Source organism: Micropterus salmoides, unplaced genomic scaffold (assembly GCF_014851395.1).
Source record: "Micropterus salmoides isolate LMB-PRFRI ecotype aquatic unplaced genomic scaffold, ASM1485139v1 Ms_hic_scaffold_17, whole genome shotgun sequence".
In the NCBI taxonomy this organism is placed as follows: Eukaryota; Metazoa; Chordata; class Actinopteri; order Centrarchiformes; family Centrarchidae; genus Micropterus; species Micropterus salmoides.
Window position 1 is genome coordinate 32,258,529 of NW_024040817.1, and position 22,888 is coordinate 32,281,416.

General features: G+C 42.4%; 2 protein-coding genes across 3 annotated transcripts; one reads left to right on the top strand and one right to left on the bottom strand.

Annotated features, from left to right (window-relative positions):
• Positions 1-4,417: 4,417 nt before the first annotated feature.
• Positions 4,418-16,007, bottom strand: ppp1r10 (protein phosphatase 1, regulatory subunit 10). Of its 2 annotated transcripts, none has more exons than XM_038725602.1 (19): positions 15,933-16,007; positions 15,482-15,768; positions 12,078-12,186; positions 11,882-11,968; positions 10,822-10,957; positions 10,675-10,726; positions 10,500-10,589; positions 10,277-10,405; positions 10,090-10,195; positions 9,845-9,948; positions 9,621-9,748; positions 9,146-9,305; positions 8,515-8,658; positions 8,156-8,402; positions 7,949-8,024; positions 7,618-7,836; positions 7,390-7,513; positions 6,943-7,311; positions 4,418-6,659 (listed from the first exon to the last, which is right to left on the bottom strand). In XM_038725602.1, exons 3-19 carry the CDS (start codon positions 12,182-12,184, stop codon positions 6,499-6,501), a joined length of 2,439 nt encoding a protein of 812 aa, XP_038581530.1. In that variant the 5' UTR covers positions 12,185-12,186; positions 15,482-15,768; positions 15,933-16,007; the 3' UTR covers positions 4,418-6,498. The 2 variants fall into 2 exon arrangements, with proteins under 2 accessions (XP_038581530.1, XP_038581529.1); XM_038725601.1 differs by having other exon boundaries at positions 7,618-7,839; positions 15,933-16,006.
• Positions 16,008-16,449: 442 nt separating this feature from the next.
• mrps18b (mitochondrial ribosomal protein S18B) lies at positions 16,450-22,887 on the top strand. The gene is made up of 7 exons (XM_038725603.1): positions 16,450-16,598; positions 17,848-18,016; positions 18,091-18,188; positions 18,275-18,343; positions 21,273-21,339; positions 21,418-21,477; positions 22,534-22,887. The coding sequence occupies exons 1-7, from the start codon at positions 16,518-16,520 to the stop codon at positions 22,728-22,730; spliced, it is 741 nt and encodes a 246-aa protein (XP_038581531.1). The 5' UTR covers positions 16,450-16,517; the 3' UTR covers positions 22,731-22,887.
• Position 22,888: the final 1 nt, after the last annotated feature.

Sequence of the window (22,888 nt, forward strand, 5' to 3'; positions counted from 1 at the left end):
CCTATTTAAACACCTGTCCCGCCGCGGGCACGCCCCTTCCCTTCCCCCACGGTGACTCAAACTTCTTCAACGTATTTGTGTGCAAACCAAACTCCCATGTGAAAACTGCTAATTTGTTGTTTCCGTGTGTGTATTGCCAGGCACCGTGTTGTAAGATCCCGAGTGTAACATTTAACGTCATGATAGAATGAACCCCTAAAATCGGCATTGTCATAACTTTTAATTTTGTTCAGCCTCTTATTTAGTTAATCGATCACATGTAGACCTATCATAAATTAAGATATTTATTTTTCTAAAATGTTGCTTTGGTGTGTTATTTATATAATGAATGTATCAGCAGACTGTAATGTGTTAAAACTACTATTAGGCTACATGTAGCCAAGTCTACCATTCACGTGTTTGCCAGTAAGCAGCATTTTTTCTCAGTCTGCATGAATGAATGCGGGCTGCAAGAGACCAAGTTTCACATCCGTTTGTTTGCATGCCCATTACTGAGATTCAAATCTATTCTGTTAATAGTTTTATGCCGTTTGGACGCCGTGACAGATAAAGAATAATCAGTTTTACTCTACGTAGCCTACACGGGGTTATGGTGAGACGGGGTGTTTGGCTTGCATCCAAGGACCAGTCAGCATTTAATTAAGGAACGCGATCGGGGGCTGGGTGATGATGATTGGTCTTTATGTGATTGGCTCAAGACACAAAGGTGCAGCTGAGTCTTTACAAAGTCAACGTACTGATTCAGTCATGAAGACGAACAATGACTGATGTCTGCCAGGTTTCATAAGCGCAGCCGTGAACAGACACATCAAGGAAATGTTACATTATAGGCTAAGACTGGTTTCAAATTGAGTAGGCTATAATTAAATAAAAACATCTTAATTTGCGCACTTTCTGCACGTCAACGGACGTGAAGGAACTAAAACGTGAAGGTGCTGTGCGGATTCTGCCCGAGCTTTATCCTGAAGCATCAGCAGTGTCCTGTGTCCTGCAGCAGGGAGCTCGGTGCGACCTGGCTGCTATCAATGGCAGCTTTGTTCAGTCTCAGCCCGGCCTGGGCCTCCTGACAGCCGATCTGCCCCTCTTTACTGCAAACCTGTAGCTGCGGCTTAAAGCTGCAGCCTTTCCTCAGCATTGTCTTTCTTCTGTTTGATTCTGTTTATCTGTGCTGCACCTTGAACAAAGTTAATGTTTTACACCATATAAAATACTGAAACACAAGGAGCAGATTAGACATGTTTTGACTTAGCCTATGTTGTCATTTTTATTTTTTCAATGTAAGCTGTATATTTTCTGGTGACATACAATACATGAGCCCCATTTGTGGTTTAATGAGTATTTAATAAATCCTGTTTTTATGAGGTGTTAATTAGAACATACACTGGCACACTGGGGTAATCCTCCTCCAGAAGGACATTTGCTTTGTCTGTTTAGCTCTTCAGTGCATCAGGAACAACGCTCTACTGGACTCGTTTGACCTCTGACCCTCTGGAAAAGGCTGCAGAGCATTTGGATAAAAACCTTTTATCAATCATATTCAAACAACGATGAGACTTCATATGGAGGACATAGATAATTTTGCAGAGTGCCAGCAGTCCTTCTTATGGAGACTTAAGAAGACGACCTTCCCGTGCCAAGTTCTTGTTGATTTTCTCTGGGAAGAGAAAAATATCTTCAGCTGCAATAAACACTAAAAAGGTGGATGTAGTGTTAACTTACTCTTTAAATCAGAATATAATAATCAGTGATCATTAGCACCCAACAACAACGTTATTAATTCCAAAGGTATTAACAAATATTGTAAGAAAGGTAATCGAGACATGTTTCATTGGTGTGAGAGTTTAGTTTATTATTAGAAAGTTTATTTCATCTGTAACACCAAACATATGGAAACAAGGTTTCCAACAAGACTGATGAGCAACTGGCACCTTGCTTGCCAGCCTCTGCCATCAGTATGTGTATGTGTGAATGTGAGTGTAGTGCTTGGAGTGGTCAGAAGACTAGAAAGGTGCTATCCAAGTATAATCCATTTACATTTACATGATGAAAGTTTCAGCTTGTGAAAAAGGTGAAAATGAAAAGGGCCCATAGTGCCAATATTTTGTGTGGTCACTATTATTTTCCAGCACTGCCTTAACCCTCTTGTTCACCAGAGCTTCACAGGTTGCCGCTGGAGTCATCTTCTACTCCTCCATGATGACATCCTTTTTATAAATGGTCTGTACTTATAGTTCCTTTCTTGTCTTCCAACCACTCACAGCACTTTACACTACCTGTCACATTCACACACAGTCAGATGCTGCCACGCGAGGTGCCAACTGCTCATCAGAACAGAGCAATGTGCGGTTCAGTTTCATGGATCGTACCACCAACCTTTTGACTAGTGGACGACGTGCTCTTCCTCCTGAGCCGCAGCTGCAGCTGTGTTATTGTTGTATATGGTAGGTTGTGGATTTATAAACACATGACCAGCAAAGCCCATGAAAATAACAAACAAGCAATATTTAGTGTATTTAATATTTAGTTAGTCCATCTCTCAACAATTTCTGACTTCCGTGCCCTGTCCCATTGGTTCCTATGGCTCAGAGGAAGGAGAGACATCAGGCTGTGAGACACTCACAGGACTATAAAGAATATCACCAGACATATCTTAAGCGTTAGATTGGTTGTCCTCGATGCAGCTCAGGACAGGTTTCAGGTCTGTCTCCATGGCCTGATTCTGTAGCTCCTCAGGGTCTGGAGGAGTCCACATAGCTTAGTGCTTGGCTCAGTTGTGTCCTCTCTAACCCTAACCCTACCCCTGCTACCTGTAAGCCATCTAGTCGTAAGAAATAATGAACTATCCTTTGAACATGGATGACATGTAAGGCACAACAAACTCTGAGGTGTCCTGATACACACATTACAAAAATACCACGCCAAGACGTGAAGACAGCCAATCAGAAATGAGTGTTTTCCCCGAACATGGAACAGCATGCAGCTAGAACTGCAAACCCAATGAAGTGTTCTCCCTTCTGCCTTTGTCACATAGATGGACATAGCTAAATGTTTCTGTGGGAGAATGTTACAAAAGCTGAAATAAGTCTTGTTGTTGGCCTGAATCGCTGAACATGACAGATCTCATAGCCATTTCGAACATTACCTCTGTTCACTCCATATTACTTTCAGATGTTTAGCATTTGAATCTTAAAAGTTTCGTATTTTTCAGACCGAAACCATCTACAGCATTCACAGGGAAGAGGCCAAAGGTCATCAACCAGGACTCAGTGGACGGCAGGAGAAAGACTATGGAAGACGTTCTCTTCTGATGTCTGAGAAAAAGGTTACCACGTGACTGAGGTTCATTACCGAACCATCTCCATGGCAACGGAAATCTAATCAGAGGACCTTGTGTTGAATCAGTTTTTGTCAAACCAATAAGTCATGTTGTTTTATCATGTTAGATGTCATCGTGAATGAACCGTGTGCCTGTTTTATTCCTCTGTTTTCTGTTGGACGCTTTGCATTCTCAAACCAAACGTCCCCGAGTACTAAATAAATAGAGTTTTTGAGGCTGTGTGCTGCGATGTTGGTTCGTAACAGGATGTGGGAGCAGTTCAGTGCTGAGGTGTCCTTAACCCTCCGCTCTCTGTATGGCCTTTCACTCCATGTCTCCTTCTCCCCGTCACTGTGTGTTGTAATAGCACCATGTCAATATTTGAACTAAAGGGCAGGGTTAAAGGCCGCGCCTGTTAACGCTTCACATCAGCAGCTGCACTCAGCCCTGCCCTGATAACACGGATCTTTCACTCACACACACACACATGCACACACACTGCTATTGGCCGGCCAGCTGGAATAGGATGCAGCTTCCTGGTTTAAAGTGAAGCGGAATGCAGCCGCTCGTGAACGCCTGAGCTTACCTCAGAGCAGAGAAATACTGACACACACGCTGTGTTAACTGATTACACAGGCTTTTTACTAAACACACCTTTCACTGTTTCACCAAAAAATGATCAGTGTGGAGACAACCTGATGAGCACATTATTATTTATTCATAACATATGAATTAACATGTCTTTACAGGCCAGTGGAAACATTTATATGTATGAAACCCCCTGAGGTTAAAATGTTTTACTATATGACAATTTTATTTCCAGAAATTGTAAAATCCAGTGTGTCACTCAGAACTACCCCAAAACCTAAAACTGGGTCCGCACAGACCACTGTTCAATGAAAGGAAAAACAAGACATCTCTCACACCTTTTTTTTTTTTTTTTGCAGTTTGCTTTTTTATACTGGGTAGTTAAAAGTAGAGATACAGAAAGTAACGGGGAGGTGTATGACATGCAACAAAGGGACAACCCAAAATGCATCAGTTTTTAAACGCATCAGAGCCACACGATTAGGTCATATCACACCTTATTTAGCCCTCATGTGAGTTAATGTTGTCATTTATTTATAATCTCAAATAAACTCAACCCAAATTACCAGACATCAGCTGGTTAACATGGGAAATTTTGGGGCCTTCGGGACCCCTTGACGTCTGAGGCTCCAGGACAGTTGCTCACTTTCATTGCATCATTTCTAGAACTGTCATCTATTGGGTTGCAAACCCATCATGAGGGGACAACGACTGGCTGGTTGGCCCAGCAGGAGTCAGAGATGTTAGGAAACTTCTACACATTTGGCCGCAGGTCTTTTTCTTCTTTAAAGGTCTGCTGCTGCAGAACATTTTCACCACAGGGCCCGATGGTGGTGCTGCCTGTCCTTTAGTCTGACATTTATTAATGATGCTTAATATAATTTACAGTATATTCCACCAGGGATCCTGTAGGATGGACACTCACTGAGCGCCACCATCAGGTTTTTAGTGCCACTACAGGTGAGGTGTGAGTATGTTTCTGTTCAGCGTTAAGAGTATCCAACATTTCAGCCACATTCATTCAAACTGGATACATGACACAAAAATCTAGTCCTGCACTAATCACTGCGTGTGTTAGGATTATGTGGCAGTTCTTGTAAGGCTCACAATATGTAGATTCAGCTCTGGTCATCCTGTCGCTGTAGTTTGTACTGTTCATACTACACTTGTAAAACTGCCATATGGGAGAACATGTGCTTTGTCTCCCATCTTTTTCAGTGGAGTCGTGCTCGGATGCATCACTTCACAGCCAGTATGGACAGAAGGAATGAAAGTATTTTCAATGTACACATGGCATGTTAGCGTTCTATAGCAGATCTAAAGAAATGTGAACCCATCCTTTAATGTAGTCATCTACACTGCGTGTGGCTCTCAGCGGTCCCACTTTCAAACAACAGCTTCATTTATGTTTGGACATTTATTCAATACACAGTGTACAAAAGAATTCAACTGAAAATATGACTATGAATGTGTGTTCTGTATTCATACAAACACATGAATACAAACATTTCATACTGACAAAAAACCCCAGCCCATGTTAAAAAGGGCCAACGTTCTCATATCAAAATAAAAAAGTACATGGAGGGGGAGGGAACAACAGAAATATTACATTCTTACAGTCCCACAAGAGACGCACAGGTCATTGTTTTCACAGAAAACACTTAATATCGCTGACCCACAGAGCACCTGCCTCCTAACACTGACAGTAACCCCTCCTGGGTTCAGGGAGAAGCCGCCCCCCTCTGACAGGACCGTGACACGTTTGACGCTCATGATTGTCAGGCCCCACACACGTCAAGTTGCTGAGCCAGAGCAGAGGGAAAAGATTCTATATAATAACACACTCCTGTTGTTTCTTTCACATTCAATATCTGCTGCTGTAAGAAAAGAAAAAAAGCAAGACCTGTTCATCAGGTCAGCACAGTTCACTTCTATTTTCTGCAGAGGACAAGGGGGAAATAAAGCAGCTTAAATTAAATGCAGTTCTTCTTCAGGCCCAGTTTGAATGAATCCCAGCTGTGGCTTTTCTTGCTGGCCTTTATCTTTATAAAGTGCTTCCTAAATGTTTGTCTCAGATTTCAGAATCATGTAATAAAGAAAAACATTTGACTCTTCTGTACAAACCTAACGGATGAAAGCACATCACATGTATTACACAGTACAACAGCCTCAATAAGAAGGGAATTCAGTGATGTGGAAGGCTCTCTGCTGAGCAGGAGACTTCCATTTGGTCGACCATGTTAATGGTGTGGAAAGTGACAGAGCAGATAGGCAGCAACTCAGACATAGTGGTCAAGTGTGGTGTGTTTCAGTCTCACTGTTAAAAATGATCCCAATAAAAAGAGTCCCATCAGTGATCATCTCACAGCCCCTCAGTCCACGCCCCTCTCTCCTGTCTTCTTTGTTTTCTCAGGTAAGGCAGAGCTCACTGTTCCAGGCCCGTCTCCTTCAGACACGTCAGAGTCTAAGGACACCACCCCAACTCGTTCTGTGCCTGTGTCACACCCAGCGGCCCCCACACCGTGCAACGGTTTCATCACAGAGAATGCCTTCCAGAGGCCAAAAGTTCTCACAGCTGTTCCCAGCAGTGTCACCTAGTGTCCATGCTGTGGGTGCTGGTTGTGTTGGTTGTTAGCGGGGTGGTTGGGAGGCAAAGGTGGTCCATTTACGCCGGGGTGGTAGAAAGCACAGTTGCTCTCGTACCTGCAGCTTCCCTTCATCATGAAGTGACGACACACAGGCCTTTTGGACATGTCTGACAGGAGGAAACACAACAGTGTTACAACCACACAGAGACACAGCCGGTGTGTGAGGAGAACAGGCTTTTATTAGAGACGGGTCTATTTCTAACATGCATCTCAATATTATTTCAATATTCTTCATGCTGCGGAATATTCCATGTGAGCTATTATTTTCACAGGTCACTTCAGCCCTACTCAGATTTGGATGTGGCCTGGTGTGTGCTGGTCACGCCAACATTTGAGACTCAGATATTATTTCAGACTATAGGGGAACTCCAAATCCCATGTCCCACATACCATTCATGTTGTTGTGTCCTCCTCTGGGCCCTCCTCGTCCTCGGCCCCTGAAGCCTGGTTCTCCTCCTCCTCGGCCCCGTCCTCCTCGGTGGAAGTGACCCCCCCTGTGGGGCCCTCCTCTCATGGAGTCATCTCCCCAGTAATTGCCGTTGTCTCCTCGGCCCTGGCCCGGCGGCGGTCCCATCATACGCGGGCCTCCACCAGCATTGAAAGGTGGCCCATGGTTGTGAGGGGGCGGGGGGTGGTTGAAGCGAGGCCCGCCGGGCGGGTTGTTGGGGGGGTAGCCCCCGTTCATGGGCATCTGCATGTGCATGTTCATGTTGTTCATATTGTTCATGCCTGGCCCGTGGCCCAGCAGACCCTGGTTGACTACACAGAAGGAAATGAGGGTTAAATAACAGCAAGTAACAGAAGGACCAGCACAGGTGGAGGAATGAAAGAGTTTACCTGGTGGAGGTCCACCCTGGTTCTGGTTCTGAGTCTGCTGCAGGGATCCCAGTAGCTGTTTAATCTTGTCTGAGAAGTCCGGCTGCTTGATCAAGTCTTCAGTAGACTGGCTGCCAGAAGCACCCTGATGACAGACACAATTCAAATCAAATTAGCTTTATTGGCATGAATGAAACACCAAAGAAACACAGCCTTCTCCCGCTGACTGACGGGACTAGATATATTTACCATGATAGATGAGAGCAGCTCCTGTACGTTGACAGTGGGAGGCACGGGGTTGCTGGCGGTGTTCGTGGGTTGCGGGCTGCGGGAGCTGTTGCTCAGGTTGACCATGAGGTTGGCCAGGACAGGGGGCAGCTTGGAGTTCTCGGTCTGAGCCATGGCAGAGGCCTGTTGTGATGTGGTTTCCATGGGCTCGGCGTAGCCGTCATCAAGCATGGACGAGTCCTGCTGGGTAGACCAGACTGACAGCTTAGCGGGCAAAGTATTACACAGACATGTGCTGACTGTGTTTAATAAGAGAAATCGACATGAGAGACAGTGTTTTGGGTGGACTAACCTCATCCAGAGGGATGAGACGGGGAGGCATGGGTTCATAAGGCTCTGGGTCTGGTTCATGTGGACTGTCAGGCACACTAGTGAAAAGAAAGGATGGGAAATTGTTACCGCACATTGCAGGCAGACATGAAGGGTCAACGACTTAGAGAACGGTCTTGGAAAACTGATAAACTAGCAGAGATCCAGCACGCTTCATCTGCCGCCTTACCTTTCTTTGCTGAGGAAGATCTCCTGCAGAATGCCCATCTCACGATCTCTCTGGGTTAGTTTCTCTGTGCTGTTGGCCCCAGGGATGACCAGGCTACCGGTCAGCGTCAGAGGCCTCGGGGGTGACCAGGGTACCCTCTCCTCCATGGTGTCATGGGAGAGCCGACGAGCCATCTCAAACGTCTGCCGGTCCATCATCAGCTCTCGTTTGGCGGCCTCACCGAAGTCCTTAATCTTGTTGACGTTGACTGTGAATCAAGTGTAATCGTTATTCTTTATCCAGATGGTTCAGACCCACCGCTGTCTCCGAACAGTAAACACCAAACCAGACACGTTGGGGATTCAGAGCCACACGCCTACCTCTCTCTGTCTCGTCCAGATCAAAGTAGAAGTAGTGTTTGAGCTGCTCCTCCTCAGCCCAGTGAACCGTCTTCTTCTTCTTGCCCTTCTTGGTCAAACTTTCTTCTTCTCCGCGCGGTTCTGCCAGAGCGTTAGGCTTCTCACCTGCAAACAAGAGACAATTAAAGCAAAGCTCTTTAGATTGCACTGCTCAAACTTGAATTCAACCAGATTAACAAACAACAGAATATTAAATTCAATAGGGCTAGGCTCCAAGAGGCTAGAGATGATACATCTGCCTTCCCAGTTTCATACAACCGACGTGTGCATCCCTAACAAACTGTGCCTCTCTTACTCACCATTTTCAAAGGTGCACTGGTCTGCAGTACGTGCACACCGCCTCAGTCACTGGGACATTTTAATTTACAAAGTCCTTCTTAGCTAAATTCCCACTTACTTCACTTTTAAACTTGAAATATGGAAATGATCATCTTCATTGTCTGGACATGTTAATGCTACTTAAATGTGTGCTTTCACATTAATTTACTGTTAAATTCCATGTTTCATGGTCAGATCTCTCCTGTAAAAGAGAGCCTTGATCTCAGTGGGATGAACCTGGTTAAATAAAAATCTGAATTTGTAAGGACCTTACCGTTGTCAGAAGCCTCGGGGTCCTCAGAAGGAACAGGGGTTCCAGGCTGCTCCGGCTCCTGGTTTTCATCAGCAGGAGTGATGGAAGCAGCGGTTTCTGGAGATGACGGTTTAGCAGAAGATGAGGAATATGTAGAGGGTTTGCTGTCAAATGGACTCGGCTGAGGAGATAAAAGCAACAAGAGAGGGGAGTTTTGGATTATATTTTATGTGTAAAAAGACAAAGATGTGAGTTCAGTTCCTAGTTCTTGGAAAATCTTCATGAGGACAAAGACTGAACCTCACTTATTTGCAACAGCTACTTACAACAGACAGTGGAAATTATTACAGCAGTACAGTAAAGTCCATCAGGCTTGGTTAAAAACAGACAAGAATCCCATTTGTTCTGGGGTTTTGGGAAAAAACTTTCAACAATAAATAAATATATTCTGAGGCTGTTTTGGACCAGATGAGAAACTACTGAGAGCAGTCAGTACCTTGTTCGACGTGGGGGAGACTGCCTTGGTATTAGTTGTTGTACCAGTACTAGGTTTCTTCTTCTTGATCTTGATCCCGGGGACTGGGGCAGAGTTCAGAGCATCTAGGAACCCTGTGCACTCCATCGCTGCCGTGAGGACACAAGAGAGCAGTGAACACCACAGCTGCCACATCACTATCACTTCTTTAAAATGCAGTTAAATGAGTGTCTGTGTAAACGTACGCTGAGCTGGAATGATCTTGACTTTGATCTCTTTGGCAGAGTTAGAGGGGGTGTTCAGAGGTTTGTATTTTTTCTCCAGAGGCGGAGCATCTGATGGACCAGTGCTGTGGGGGGAAAATCAACATAAAAGGAAACATGTCAGTACTATCATCGGCCACCTGAGGGCCGCACTGAGCCAGCTGCATGAATACACCACAAGATGGTGCTGTGCTGTGGGAGTGAGGACCTTTGGGAGGATACAGTACCTGGGCCTCTTGAGGACTGGAGGCTTGATGTTGTACTTGTCACCCAGCTGTGGGGCAGTGGGCGTCTTCTTAGCAGGGGCCGGGTTGGGAGTGTCCATCTCCAGTCCTGCACAACACAAAACATGTTGATTATTTCATTCCTAACACTTAGGGCCGACTACATCTCTGCTCATCAGGGGAGGTGTACCTATGGAGCGGATCTTTGCGTGGCTGGGTGCATGAGCTTTAGGTTTCTCCTTCTTCTTCTCCTCATCGACACTCTTTTCCTTCACGTCCCGCAGCGGAACCTTGCTCTCCTCTTTCTTCTTTTTCTTATCTAAAAGATGAATGAAGAGGGTTACGAGCTGTTGCGAGGGTGAGTCATTGTGAAACAAGAGGCACGTTTAAAAAGTAAAATGATGGATGTGTACCAGCAGGAGAGTTGGCACTGCTCGAGACACTCTGGGAACGGATCGTAGCCATCCAACCGTCTACCAGCACGGACGCCAACTTCCTCAGCTCTACAAAATAAAAGACAAGAATATTAGTGGGCTGCACGCTGCCGTCTATGTAAAGTTTAAAGTGTTGATGTACCGTCAAACTGACCTTCGGTGTCTGCACTCTTGCTCAGCTGCTTCACCAGCTTGGCCGTGTTGTTCTGGGAAACGATCAAAGCATAAACAGTGGGTTAGAGGCTGCAGTTGCTGTGTACTGTACTGGAGGTGGGTTCTGGTGTACCCAGTGAGACAGTACCTGTTTCAGGTGGTCCACTTTGAGAGGCAGCTTCTGTAGTGTGAGCAGGATGAGCTGCAGCAAGGGGGTGTTGTTGGCGGTTTTAGAGTAGGTGAGCCAGGAGTTGAGCAGTCTGTAGCCACCAACTCTGATAAACCTGGATGAAGGAGGGAACGAGTGGTTTAAAGAGGCACGCAGTGATGGACTGAAATGGTCCCTGATTACACTTGCAGATCAATGAGGACATTAAAACATGGTAATATTAACTCCTAACCGGTTACTTTCAGAAATCATTCTATTCTCTGTCAGTGCAGAGGCAAACTAACAACTGCGCCCCTCAATTCTTTGTCACTTTGGCCGATGAATCCAAATTCACTGTAGTGAGTATTTCTGGCAGCACCACAGTGTACGTGGGACTGAGTCCAAATAAACTAGAATGGAGCTTTGCAACAGACAAGAACAAGAGACATCAGGCTTTGGATACATACACTATACTTGTTAGAAGCACCATTCAATGTTGGGTTGGCGTATTTCTGTGGGATTTATTAAAAGAAATCTACTAAAAGTTTACACTAAGTTATAAATAGCACTACATCAACAGCCAACTGACATCAGGAAGGTGTGAGAATAATTACTGATCAGTATACAGGAACATTTACATTTACACCAGAGGGGAGCTACAAAATGTTGGTGATATTGACCTGTTGTGGGAAACTTGAACTAGTGAACTCTGAATTATTGAATGCAACAAAAAATAACATCATGTGAAAGTGAGTTATAAGAACACACACAACTTGTTACTGACTCAAGGAACATTTATTTAGAAATGCACTTCACTGTGTGCACTGTTTAATTCAAGTCTGAACATTCCACTCAACGTTCTTTTGGAAAATGTATGTATGCTTATTTTAGTAACCATTAATCTTTACAGAATTACATTTTATATGAGTGGCCTTAAAAGCTCTTGAAAAAGCTAATAAGCAGACCTGAAGTGACAGTAGAGTTCACAGACAACTTCTTCATACTTTTAATGTTAATAAAGACCAAGACTTTCAACATACAACACAGCATTAAGGCCTACCTGTTCAGAACATCATGGGACTTGGTCTGCAGCAGGATGTTCAGGTACATACATCTACTGACCATCTTGGTAGAAGCTTTCATGAGGCTGCATTAAAGAAGAGCAGGGGTGTTAGTATAGCAGCTTTGTTTAAGAGTCTAAAAGTTTAAAATCATAGGGTACCAGCAATAGGTCATGTTTAATTTCAGTTCCTCACCTAAACACCTTTGGGACTCCCTCCAGGCTGCGGAGCTCTCCATCCTTCCCCAGCAGAGCCTCCACACCCTTCAAAATCTCTCTGGGGTCCACTGGTCCACCTGCCATATCTGAAACAGACACCTCAAACAATAAATATACATGCCACCGCGCAGGACGAGGGTGGATTACATTTTCTAGAATGTCTTTGGTAAAAAGGGCCCTAAACTGATGTTTACTGAGGACTTTTTGCCTGCCAAATAGAAGAGAGCTCCATGTTACAGAATCCCAGACTGCACAATTTAGGACTGAACAGCTCCAATCTGTTCTTTCCCAAAAACATTCCCATTGAGGCTCAAAAGCTGCTTCACATCAAAAACACAAATCTAAACTGCACCAGGCCAACATGGTCCCAGCCTTCAGATTCCCCTCTCCACCAAACACAATCCAGACTCTGCTTTGACTCATCAGTGACTCGGTGGTTCAACACCAACCTGTTTGCACCAAGCAGAGTATCAAGTCCATCAAAACTAAGGGCAAAATGAACGGCATTTTCATCAAGCTGCCAAACAGTCCTCCTTGCAAAGCCGTGACTCAGGAGCAGAGCTCTCTGACCTTCTATACAGTTAAGTCATTTTAATGAGACACAAGAAGCAAACAATATCTGGAATATGACCTGGCTGACATAGTCACATACAAATCAGTGAAAGTACAGTCGTTGCTCTGGCAGTCAAACATCCACAGTACATGACAGCTTCAGTGCACAGCCTCAAGATGTTTGGAGTGGTTCCTGGGGCCAACGTGACACCAGTTCAGCAGGGACATGGGCAGGAAGCTGTAACTTATCCCTCCGTGCCAGAGTGTCTTCTCTCTGGAACGTTACTTGCAGGACAGGACATGTAGTCTGACAGTATGTTGATTTTTGTGTGTGAGGCAACCTTTTATTCTACTTCAGGCTGTGTTTAGAGACAACAACAACGCATAACAAAACTACATGTTTATAAAACTGACATACAAAATGTAACTCAACCTTTTTACTCAGTTTAACTGTTTCCCTAAACCTAACTATTGATATGTTTTCAATATCTCTATTTGTTGTTTATTTATTATTATTTGGATGTGTATTAAACACAAAACGAGGTGAAAGGTCAAAGTTTTGTTAGAAAAGTAGCAAAAGAGGAATTTTTGCAAGAAATGTTACTGAATGATTTATCAACTTTTTAATAGCACACGTCTATCACAATCATTCACATTTGTGCAAAAGAAAAAGAACTCACAGGGATAATGGAAACAGACAATACCTGAAAAAACCTACTAATTAATATGGTATCTGATGACAAGATGAAGGGTACAAGTTACACGCACCAACACACTAAAATGTGATTGAAGGTAATTGTATGAAGTATGAAATGCTTGAAAACTGTAGAATTAGTTTGTTAAACACTCATCAGTGTCCTTTCAATTGTGATTACCTGACGGAAAGTATCTATATATTGGACTACAGTGGTGTTAATGACATCACCATCAGCTGTTCCAGCCAGAGGGTACAAGTCAGGCCACTCACTGCCACCTACAGGTTACTTTGTTTCCACACTGACACTATACTGTCTGTTACACAACAGAGAAATGCAGTAAATATCAATGCAAGTGTTAGTGCAACACCCCATGACAATGGTCTGAACCGTCACACATTAATCTAAGGGTAAAACAAGCTCATGACTGAAAGCTCTTGGATGTTTCATCATTCCAGTATGTCAACTAATTATCTTTGAAATGGCCAAAGTGATCCAAACAAAGACTTCCAACACTAAGACAATTGGCCTTTATGGATTTGAAAAATTATCACGACAAAGGGTCTTATTATTAACCTCCACATGGTTCATGATTAAACTGCTCGGGTTGAGCCTTATAAGCATGCACTTATTTGCCATGTTTATGCATTTCATAATGAAACCATTTTGTGCCAAATTTGTCAATCGTCATGTCACAGAACCTGCAACCCTGGTGGAAATCAATTCATTGGAAATGTCATGATGTGAGGAATCAGTTAGGTCTTACCCGTGTAACTGTTGTAGTAGAAGTTTTATATAGTCTCAGACCTCCACAACACTGCAAATAACCCAATTCCTGTAAATGTCACAATTGTTACACATATATATATACACACACAATCAGTGTTAAAAACGTGGCCCTGGGTCCTGGTACAGTGGGGGGAAAGAACATTATTTGTGCAGAGTCACACTGTGTTGTTGTTATATATCTCACTGGTACATTAGTGCAAAACAATCTATGCCTGTACTCAATGACCAAGCTTTCTACAACAAATATTTACAATAGTTTTATAACGGTGTCGCAACAGCAGACTTGACTGAGTAAGAAAACAAGGTATATATTTATAAAGGAGACACAGATTGAAGGTCTGAACGCCCTCGGTTACACAAGGGCAGATCACGCTGCCTATATATGGCTTGCGCTTAAGCATCTGTCATAGCTGGGAACAGGCCCGCTGCTGTGACTTAGCCGCTCGGCAATGGGAGGGAGCAGGAGGCTGACTGCTAATCAGGGCCCTCCCTCTGTTAACCACTTCGACGACGGCAAACCAATCCCTATGTTACACAAGCAACAATGGCTCTCAGAGCAAATACTGAGCTGGTCGACAGAAAAACAAGGCGACGTACAGCAGACATCTAGCGAAGCATACGCGCATGGCACTCAAGACACCGCGATGGACATCAGTCTATACTTCGGTTTCAGTTTTGTAAAAACTCCCAAGAGTTGCTCCAAGAACACGGCTAGCCCCCGGAGCTGTCCGAGGACGACAAGCAAACCACAACCAATCCACCATTTTGTCAATCCCGACTGTTTGTGCTTCGAAAGATCACTTCGCTTGAGTCATCCTGCAATCTTTATCCACAGATTGCCGAGTAAATGGTGCGGGCTTTCGGGAAGTCACTGTGCTATAATTATCAACATTTCAATAGAGTGCTTCATAAAATATGTCCACAATCGTCAAACTAACGCAATCTTTATGTATAGATTGCGGTGGGTGTTCGTTCCATGGAGAAGCCCCTACAAAACAAATCTGGCAGGCAAAAAGTCCGACTTCATGAGCAGGAACTGGCTTTCTATGCCTACGGCAATCTTTATGAATAGATTGCTTATGGTTATTTTACGAATTTACTGGCTACATTTAATTTTATTTGCACAATTCGCCCATTCCGTCTCACACACAAAGAAACGGAGCCTTGTGCCTCCGTCCACTTTCCTGTGTGAGCTCATACTATAACATTGTCTATTTTCAAATTGTTTGCCAAGAACCAAGCTAACTTACGGTGCCTGCTAGCCAGCTACCGCTAGCTAGCCTATTCTCTACGCCTATTTTCATTTGATTGATCTCAATTCAATTTAACTTCAAAATAGACTTACTATTGATACTATAGATCCTCAGCGTCTCGGGTATATCAGAGTGTGCTTTTCATGCACTTATATCTCTTATTTCATCAATTTTATATCGTCAACCTTCATGGTTTTAATATCAACTGAAAGACTTCTTATGGGTGGGGCTGTGATAGCTATAGGCTAGCCTTTCCTTCAGGAACAAACTGGAGGCAAAAATGGTAATCAAATGTCCATTACTTGAAGAAAAAATATGAATTTGAGTAGAGTTGTTCAAAGTCCTCGACGGTTCAGTCTTCGGCAAAGCAAATTCATACCTGCAAAACACACAAAAAACACATTTAATTTCGGCTCAAATTTCGTCGTCCTTTGTCTATATCCAATTCATTTGCTGGTTTTAGAATATATTCGGTAGGAATTTCGCATTTAAAACGAACAAAACGTTGAAAACAAAGCTTGCTGTCTTTCTGACTACACTTACCTTTGACCAAATCCAGGAATGAGCTCGAAAGGGAGGGACATAGCTTTTATACTACGTGACGTTTTTTACGTCACGGGCAGCGTTTTTTCTCCGTTTTCACTGAAACAAAATGGTGGATAAACGTCCTTCCCCGTCCTGCCAAGGGCATAATGGCGGATGTCACATTTCGCCAAATGTTATTTTGAATTACTCTCTACATTCACTTTGAAAGCATTGTGTGTTTATATTAATAATAAGATAATAAACAATACCAACTCATGTTGTTGATTTAGCTGGATTGTAGTGATTATTTGATCACTTAAATTTAGTAAATATTATTTCTTCAAAATGGCGACCGGTTTGTCTGTCAGGTCAGGACAGTGATGCTCACAAGCCCAAGGCATATAACGTTACATACAGAGAATGTAGCATTTAAACAATCTATAACAGACCAAAATAAAAACGACAGAATTTGGATTTACACACAATTTAAAGGATATATTTGTAATTCCGTTGTGATATTACATTTTTACGCTTGACATAGCAACAATATGGCTTGATCTTTGACCTTTCACCTACAACCCCCAACACAACAAGGAGGGGAAAATGGCTGCCTCCATCCCAGGAATCGTGAAGGCTTTTTGCCGTCTTTCGCCTTCAATTTTACATCCATTACGACAGTATCAGGTATTACATCTATTTGTGCTGGTGATATACCCATGACGATTACTGTGTGATATTTTCTACGAGGTTTAACGTTATCATATGTTTAAGTCAGAAAAAACGCTGGACGCTAGGTTCCTATTCCCCACGTTAGCTAACTTAGTTAGCCGAGAGTAGCTGTTCGTCAACTTTTTGTAATTAGAATTTGATAGTGTATCGGTAATAATGCACAGTCGGTACAACGCGGGACATTGTAATGTGACTCAGTAAGGTGGATTTTTGGCTTTGGCTTCATTTGACAATAGTGTCGTATATTAATGTCGCCTGTGAAAGCGGTATTTTATTTTTACGGGTTATTTAGCTAACGTAACGGTATCAATGACCTTATTTCATAAGTGTAGTTATGGGCTTTATGCATCCCTAACAGTTAGCATTAGCGGCACTATAATGGTCCGTTATGAACAGTGTTGGGCTGTACTGTAATAATATAACTTTTCCCAGTAACTATGTAGTGTAACTAATACTTTTCTAAAACAGTAACGTTAATATTATTACAGTTGCTAAGGCAAGTAACGCTACGTTACTCGTTACTGAACGCACCATCCTTGACGTGAATCCACGTGTGCGGCAGCTCAGCGGGACCCGACTTTGTTGTTCATGTCAGCTGATAGCCAGAACTAAAGGAAAAATGGAGAAGAGGCGTTCTTTCTACAGCTGTAAGTAGCTGCTGCTATGATTGTGTCACAGTCTAAGATGCGAAGAACATCGTCGTCTTGTGTAAACCAGCAAAAAGCTTTCAACCGCGAACATTTCTACATCTGATTTATTGAAGCATCTGTTGAAGCAGCACAGCAACGTGAAACTTACAGAAAGAATCTCCGGCAGAGCTTTCACTGATGCTGGACTCGTCGGGAGAGAGTGGCGTTGTTTGGGGGGAAGGGGTGGTAGTGAAACCAGTGTTTCCCATAATTAGCCTATAATTTGGATAATTATCAACGCTGACCGCCCCATATTGATTTTCTACTTTTTTTATTTGGCATATTTAAAATCATATTTGACTGAGGAGCATATATTTGTGCAGCACCTCGCTCATTCTGTGGGAAACTACTAAAAATATTGTAAGGTAACAAGTAACATTTTTATTACCCAGTAATAAGTAAAGTAATATTTTTTTAAGGAATAATAAGTAACTAGTAGTATATTATGGTTATGAATATGTTTGGCATGTTGTGACGATGATGTCAGTGGTGAGGTGTTTTTCTTTTGGATTCAGTCCTGTCTGCAGAGGCTACCTGTAAGAACATGCCCGGGTCTCTCTCTGTTTGTACCTCCAAGTCGCTTTTTCTGCAAAGCAGCGTCACTCCAGGATGAGGATGCTGCTCGTGCTGCTGAGGCGATCTCTGCCTACAAGGACAGACCCTGGGATTACCTGGAGAGTGAAGGTATGTAAAGGAGAATCCAGTCTCATCTTTAGCGCTGATTCTTGGTTTTACTGCATATTCATTTCCCATGACAGAGTACATTGAGAGGTATGGAACCAATCCAGTGTGGGCAGGCTACAGGAGGAACCACAAAGGAGGCATTCCCCCACAGAAGACCCGCAAGACCTGCATTGTAATATTTCTACTTGAATCCAGCTTTAGTTCCATGCATCACATCGGTTGTTTAAAGTAACGTTAACACTGTTTGTGTTTCTGCAGCGAGGAGACAAGATATGTGGAAACCCCTGTCCAATTTGTCGGGATCCAAACGTTATTATCCATCATCAGGTGGGTTAGCATCTCATTCACTCTAATTGTCTCACATTAAACACACACATGCCTTGAGTTACAGTGCATTGTAGTGTTCTGTTATACATTAGTCTGGATGTTTTTATTCTAACAAAGCACTATGCAAACTCACCCGTTAAGCACGGACCTGCCAGGTACGGGGGAGGACGATTGATTTTCACGCGAAATGCAAATGAGAAATTGTATGGAACAGACAGTCTTTATCATTGTCTGCTCGCCGATCTATAGTAGCCACACAGGCATTCGGTATATCAAACGATTTGTCTGCTCAATACGAAGAGATGGAGACCACTTACAGCCTAACTTACAATTGTACTTACTTTGGAAGCTTTATGTTATTTGGAACATGGTTGTATGGACAGAAATAGTGCTTTGAAGAAAACTCCCAATACCAGTGAACATATAAACAGTGAAAATGGCCAAAACATGGACAATCGCCTGGTATATTTTTGAAAAATTGTGTAATAACTGTTGTATATTAATTTCTTTTCATCAAATTTAAAGTTGTATTCCAGGTGTATTAGAAGATTCAGTTGCATTATAATCAGTTGGATGATGGTTTTGATGGTGATACTGTGCATGTCACCGTATTTACTTTGTGACGACTCCCAGTCTGTTTTCCGTCGCCACAGACGCTTTGAACTCCCGAGTTACATTGAGCAACAGACCCAGCTCGTTCTTGGTCCTTGCAAAAGAAAATCTGGTGTGGTTCTTCGTCTGCATTACTTTATTCTTTCGCCAGATCCTCTGTAACTACAGAATAGCCCATCTGCTTCATGTTTACACTGGCACGAGCATGTCCAGTGTACGTGAACGGCCACTAGATGTGCGTTTTCAGTCGTTCTAGCATGGACGGAGATCAGCTCTGATACACAGCTAAAATGCTGGTGTGGAGAGAGATCGTATTTGTTTAAAAACCCAGTTTTTAAACTAAAACGGAGTAGTGTAGATTGGGCCTAACATTTGAGGAACATAAAGCATCACAAGTAAAGTGAGAGACCTACATGCAACAATAGATACTAGAAAGAGCTATAAACTCAAACGGCATCAACGGGATAGATACCTAGGGGAATCAAGCGTGAGCAAGTAGTGCAATCTAGTGAATTGTAAGGAGGTAGAAGAAGAAGAGCACAGGAAGTGCATGTGAGAGGTTAGGGGTTTGGAAGTTTTTTAAGAAGAGATCAGTTTTCAAGATCTTCCTGAATTAGAGAGGGACGTAAGAAGATTAAAGTTTCTGTACTGACATTTTAGTCTATAACGTGGCAGAACATTTTGAAAAATGGCATCATTTCCCAGAATCCAAGCTGGTGTCTCCACGTCTTGCTTTGTCCAATGGTCTAAAATCAAAATCAATAGTTTACTTTCATAGAAGAGAAGTACAGGTGTACATGGAACAGAAAGTAACATTTGTCAAGGTGGAACCTGCGAGTTTTGCTTGAAAACTAATGATGCACAATATGGATTTCCCCAACGATCCGATAGCTTATCCAGTAATTGCCCATTTCTCATGACCAAACTGATCCGATAGCTGAAAATTTCTTCACATTTTTGAAAATTAAAACGAAGTTAACTTGTTAATTTTTACACACCTGATGGTAAGAAAGGCTAAGATCATCTAAGTCATTTACAGCAATATTTATAATTTAATATTCCATAACGCTGACCTAACTGACATCACTTTTGTTAACACAATAACAACAAAGGACAGTTCTGACTCTTATTTTTTTTAATAAAGTATGGCTTTCATAGAACATGAAGTCTATCAAAATATTTTGCATAAGAATTCAAAATAAATCAAATGGACTGACATAAGATGTAGTACATTGAAACAAAAAAGTAGGAGGAAGTGGCTCTATCCAGGCGCAGCAATATGACTTCATGAGCGTGACAATTTCATTTTCCAATATGATTCTGGTAATGAAAACATGCCCAATATCGGCAATATCGATCATTTATTGGATGGATAATTATCATGTATCTCTATTGAAAACAATTATGGATTTTCTTCAAGGTCATTTGTCATGTTACAACACAGGGTTGCACAATGAAATGTAACTTGTAGCTCCTTCATGCTACAAACATTAACTGCATAATGTTAATGTATATAAACATATATACAAATATTTCAGTTTACAGTAAAATAAACAAAGCAAACAGCCGCTTATATAGATCAAAAAGCCTATAATCCTAAACAAATGCTGTTCAAGTAATTTGCTTATAGTTATCAAGCAGTCCGCTGACAGTCTTCATTTTGGGTCGTGGTCCATACATGGGGAAACCAGTGTGTGTATGCATATTCAGATACAGCTACCGGTCAGCCAACTGACCGTGGCGTATCCATCATGCACCGCAGGGCCGGATCTCCTCTGCTCTCCAGAGAAAGAAAATGGGACCAGTCAAAATGACATCCGTTAAAACTCTGACCATATCTTAATATTGAATGTGTAAAATGAGTTTTCTCTGTTATTGTCTTTCATTTACACACACAGGCCTGAAATACACACACATGCACACACAGGACCCATAGATTCATTCATTGTTAACTTTAGACTAGACTAGTAAGTAAATTAAATAATTGTAATGCAATATGTTTATTTTAATTGTTCCTTTTAAAAAATGCAACTGCTTGTCAAAAAGCAAGACATATTTTTAGTGTAAGATATAATTTGTTTTTAGCATGTCACAGCATTGAACCCTATATGCTTAATACTCCACTACATTACAGAGGGAAATGTGTGTTTGTGTAATTAAATGATAAAAATAGGGCAACAAACTCTCACATTTAGAATCGGTGTACAGTTCCATTTATATTCCAAACACAGCTTTATATTGAGACGTTGTAACGTGCAACTGATTGCCTCATTTCTTCTCCAGTGCTACGCTAACCCAAATGTATCTTGTCCTGTAGAATGTTAAACTGTTGCAGCAGTTCATCAGTCCCCACACTGGAACGGTGTATGATCCCACTCGAACTGGTAAGTCAAAATGTCATCAGATTATGTCAGGATATATAAGGGTCTTTGATCATGTTGTGATGGTTCTACTGTCTCCAGGTGTGTGTATGAAACAGCAGAAGAAGCTAAATGAGGCAATCAACGCAGCACGTAATCATGGTATGCAACACAAAACACGACTTAATATCAAATATGGAGCGCCTTACTTGAATGCTGAGTTCACTTAACAACTGCCTTTGTGAAGTTAAAAAATGGATGTCAAATAATTTTTCAGACAAAACAGAAATCCTGGTCATCGGGTCCCAGCAGCCTTTTCATGTGTTTAACCCAAAAATCTACTGATGGACTCCAGACTGTCCAGAACTCAGCTGCCAGGCTTTTAACCAGAACAAAGAAATATGACCACATCACCCCTATTTTAGCTTCATTACACTGGCTCCCAGTATGTTTTAGAATTGACTATAAAATTCTATTGATCACTTTTAAAGCTCTTCATGGCCTCTCGCCTTGTTATATTTCTGACCTTTTAGTCCCATACACACCAGCACGTACCTTGAGATCCTCGGGCAGAGGTCTGTTGTCTGTTCCAGAGTCTCGACTGAAAACTAAAGGGGACAGAGCGTTTGCTGTCAGGGCCCCGAGGCTCTGGAACAGCCTGCCCGAGGAAATCAGGTCGGCTGAGTCAGTGAACTCTTTTAAGTCCCTTCTTAAAACATACTTTTATAGGAGAGCCTTTCCCGATCTTATCTGACTTTATTTTATCCCTTTTATTTTATTCTGTTTTACTAATTTTATATTTATCTTAAACATGTATTTTAGTCTTTTCAATGTTTTCTTGCTTTTATCTTGTATTGTTTTTGTATTATTGTCTTCACTTGTTAAAGCACTTTATAACTTGTTTTTGAAAAGTGCTCTACAAACAAAGATTATTACTATAAACTGCCCTTCTGAGGTCCAGTTATCATTGGGATCACAGGGATGTGAGTACTACTGCATTTGAATCAGATGTTTTGTCACTGACATGAGAACTTATCAGAATATAAGGCGTGGTCTGTATGTGACCCCAGAATTTAGTCCACTGATCAGGTTTTACAGACTGAGTTTAGTCTTTCCACACCAAACATAGGAAAACTTCATCAGATGCCAGATGTCTTTTTTTGCACAACAGAACCACCTAAGTATCACCAGGTAACAACACCCTGTGTCCTTTTTCAGGTTTACTCCCCTTTCAGATTCCGTATGTGGAATTTTCAGCAGAGGACTACTCAAATTCCCATGACGCTGTGGGCTCCACACCACCTCCCCAGTTCTTAACCCCTGGAAACACGTGGTATAAATGGTACGGAGAAATACAGCCTGATGAGAATGACGTTGCGAAAGTCAAGAAGACATACAAGGCTTACTTAAAGTGATGGAGTCTACAGAAGCCGTCCTGTTGCTCGTGCTGATGTTTCTGCCATTCACTCACTGTAGCTGTATGGTTTGCTGTACACATGTACATGTCTACTGGATAGTGAGTTTCCAGCTTTCATATGCTACAGGTATGAAAATAAAAACTGCACCATAAAAC

Bases quoted from the DNA above. Each gene is read 5' to 3' on its own strand.
- ppp1r10 (XM_038725601.1), bottom strand. From the start codon at position 12,184: ATGGCAGGTGGACCAGTGGACCCCAGAGAGATTTTGAAGGGTGTGGAG. The intron at 10,727-10,821 runs GTACTGTCTCAC...ATCGTTTCCCAG, and splicing joins AAGTGGACCACCTGAAACAG to AACAACACGGCCAAGCTGGT. The intron at 8,025-8,155 runs GTAAGGCGGCAG...TCTTTTCACTAG, and splicing joins ATCTTCCTCAGCAAAGAAAG to TGTGCCTGACAGTCCACATG.
- mrps18b (XM_038725603.1), top strand. From the start codon at position 16,518: ATGGCTGCCTCCATCCCAGGAATCGTGAAGGCTTTTTGCCGTCTTTCG. The intron at 18,017-18,090 runs GTATGTAAAGGA...TTCCCATGACAG, and splicing joins GGATTACCTGGAGAGTGAAG to AGTACATTGAGAGGTATGGA. The intron at 21,340-21,417 runs GTAAGTCAAAAT...TACTGTCTCCAG, and splicing joins GTATGATCCCACTCGAACTG to GTGTGTGTATGAAACAGCAG.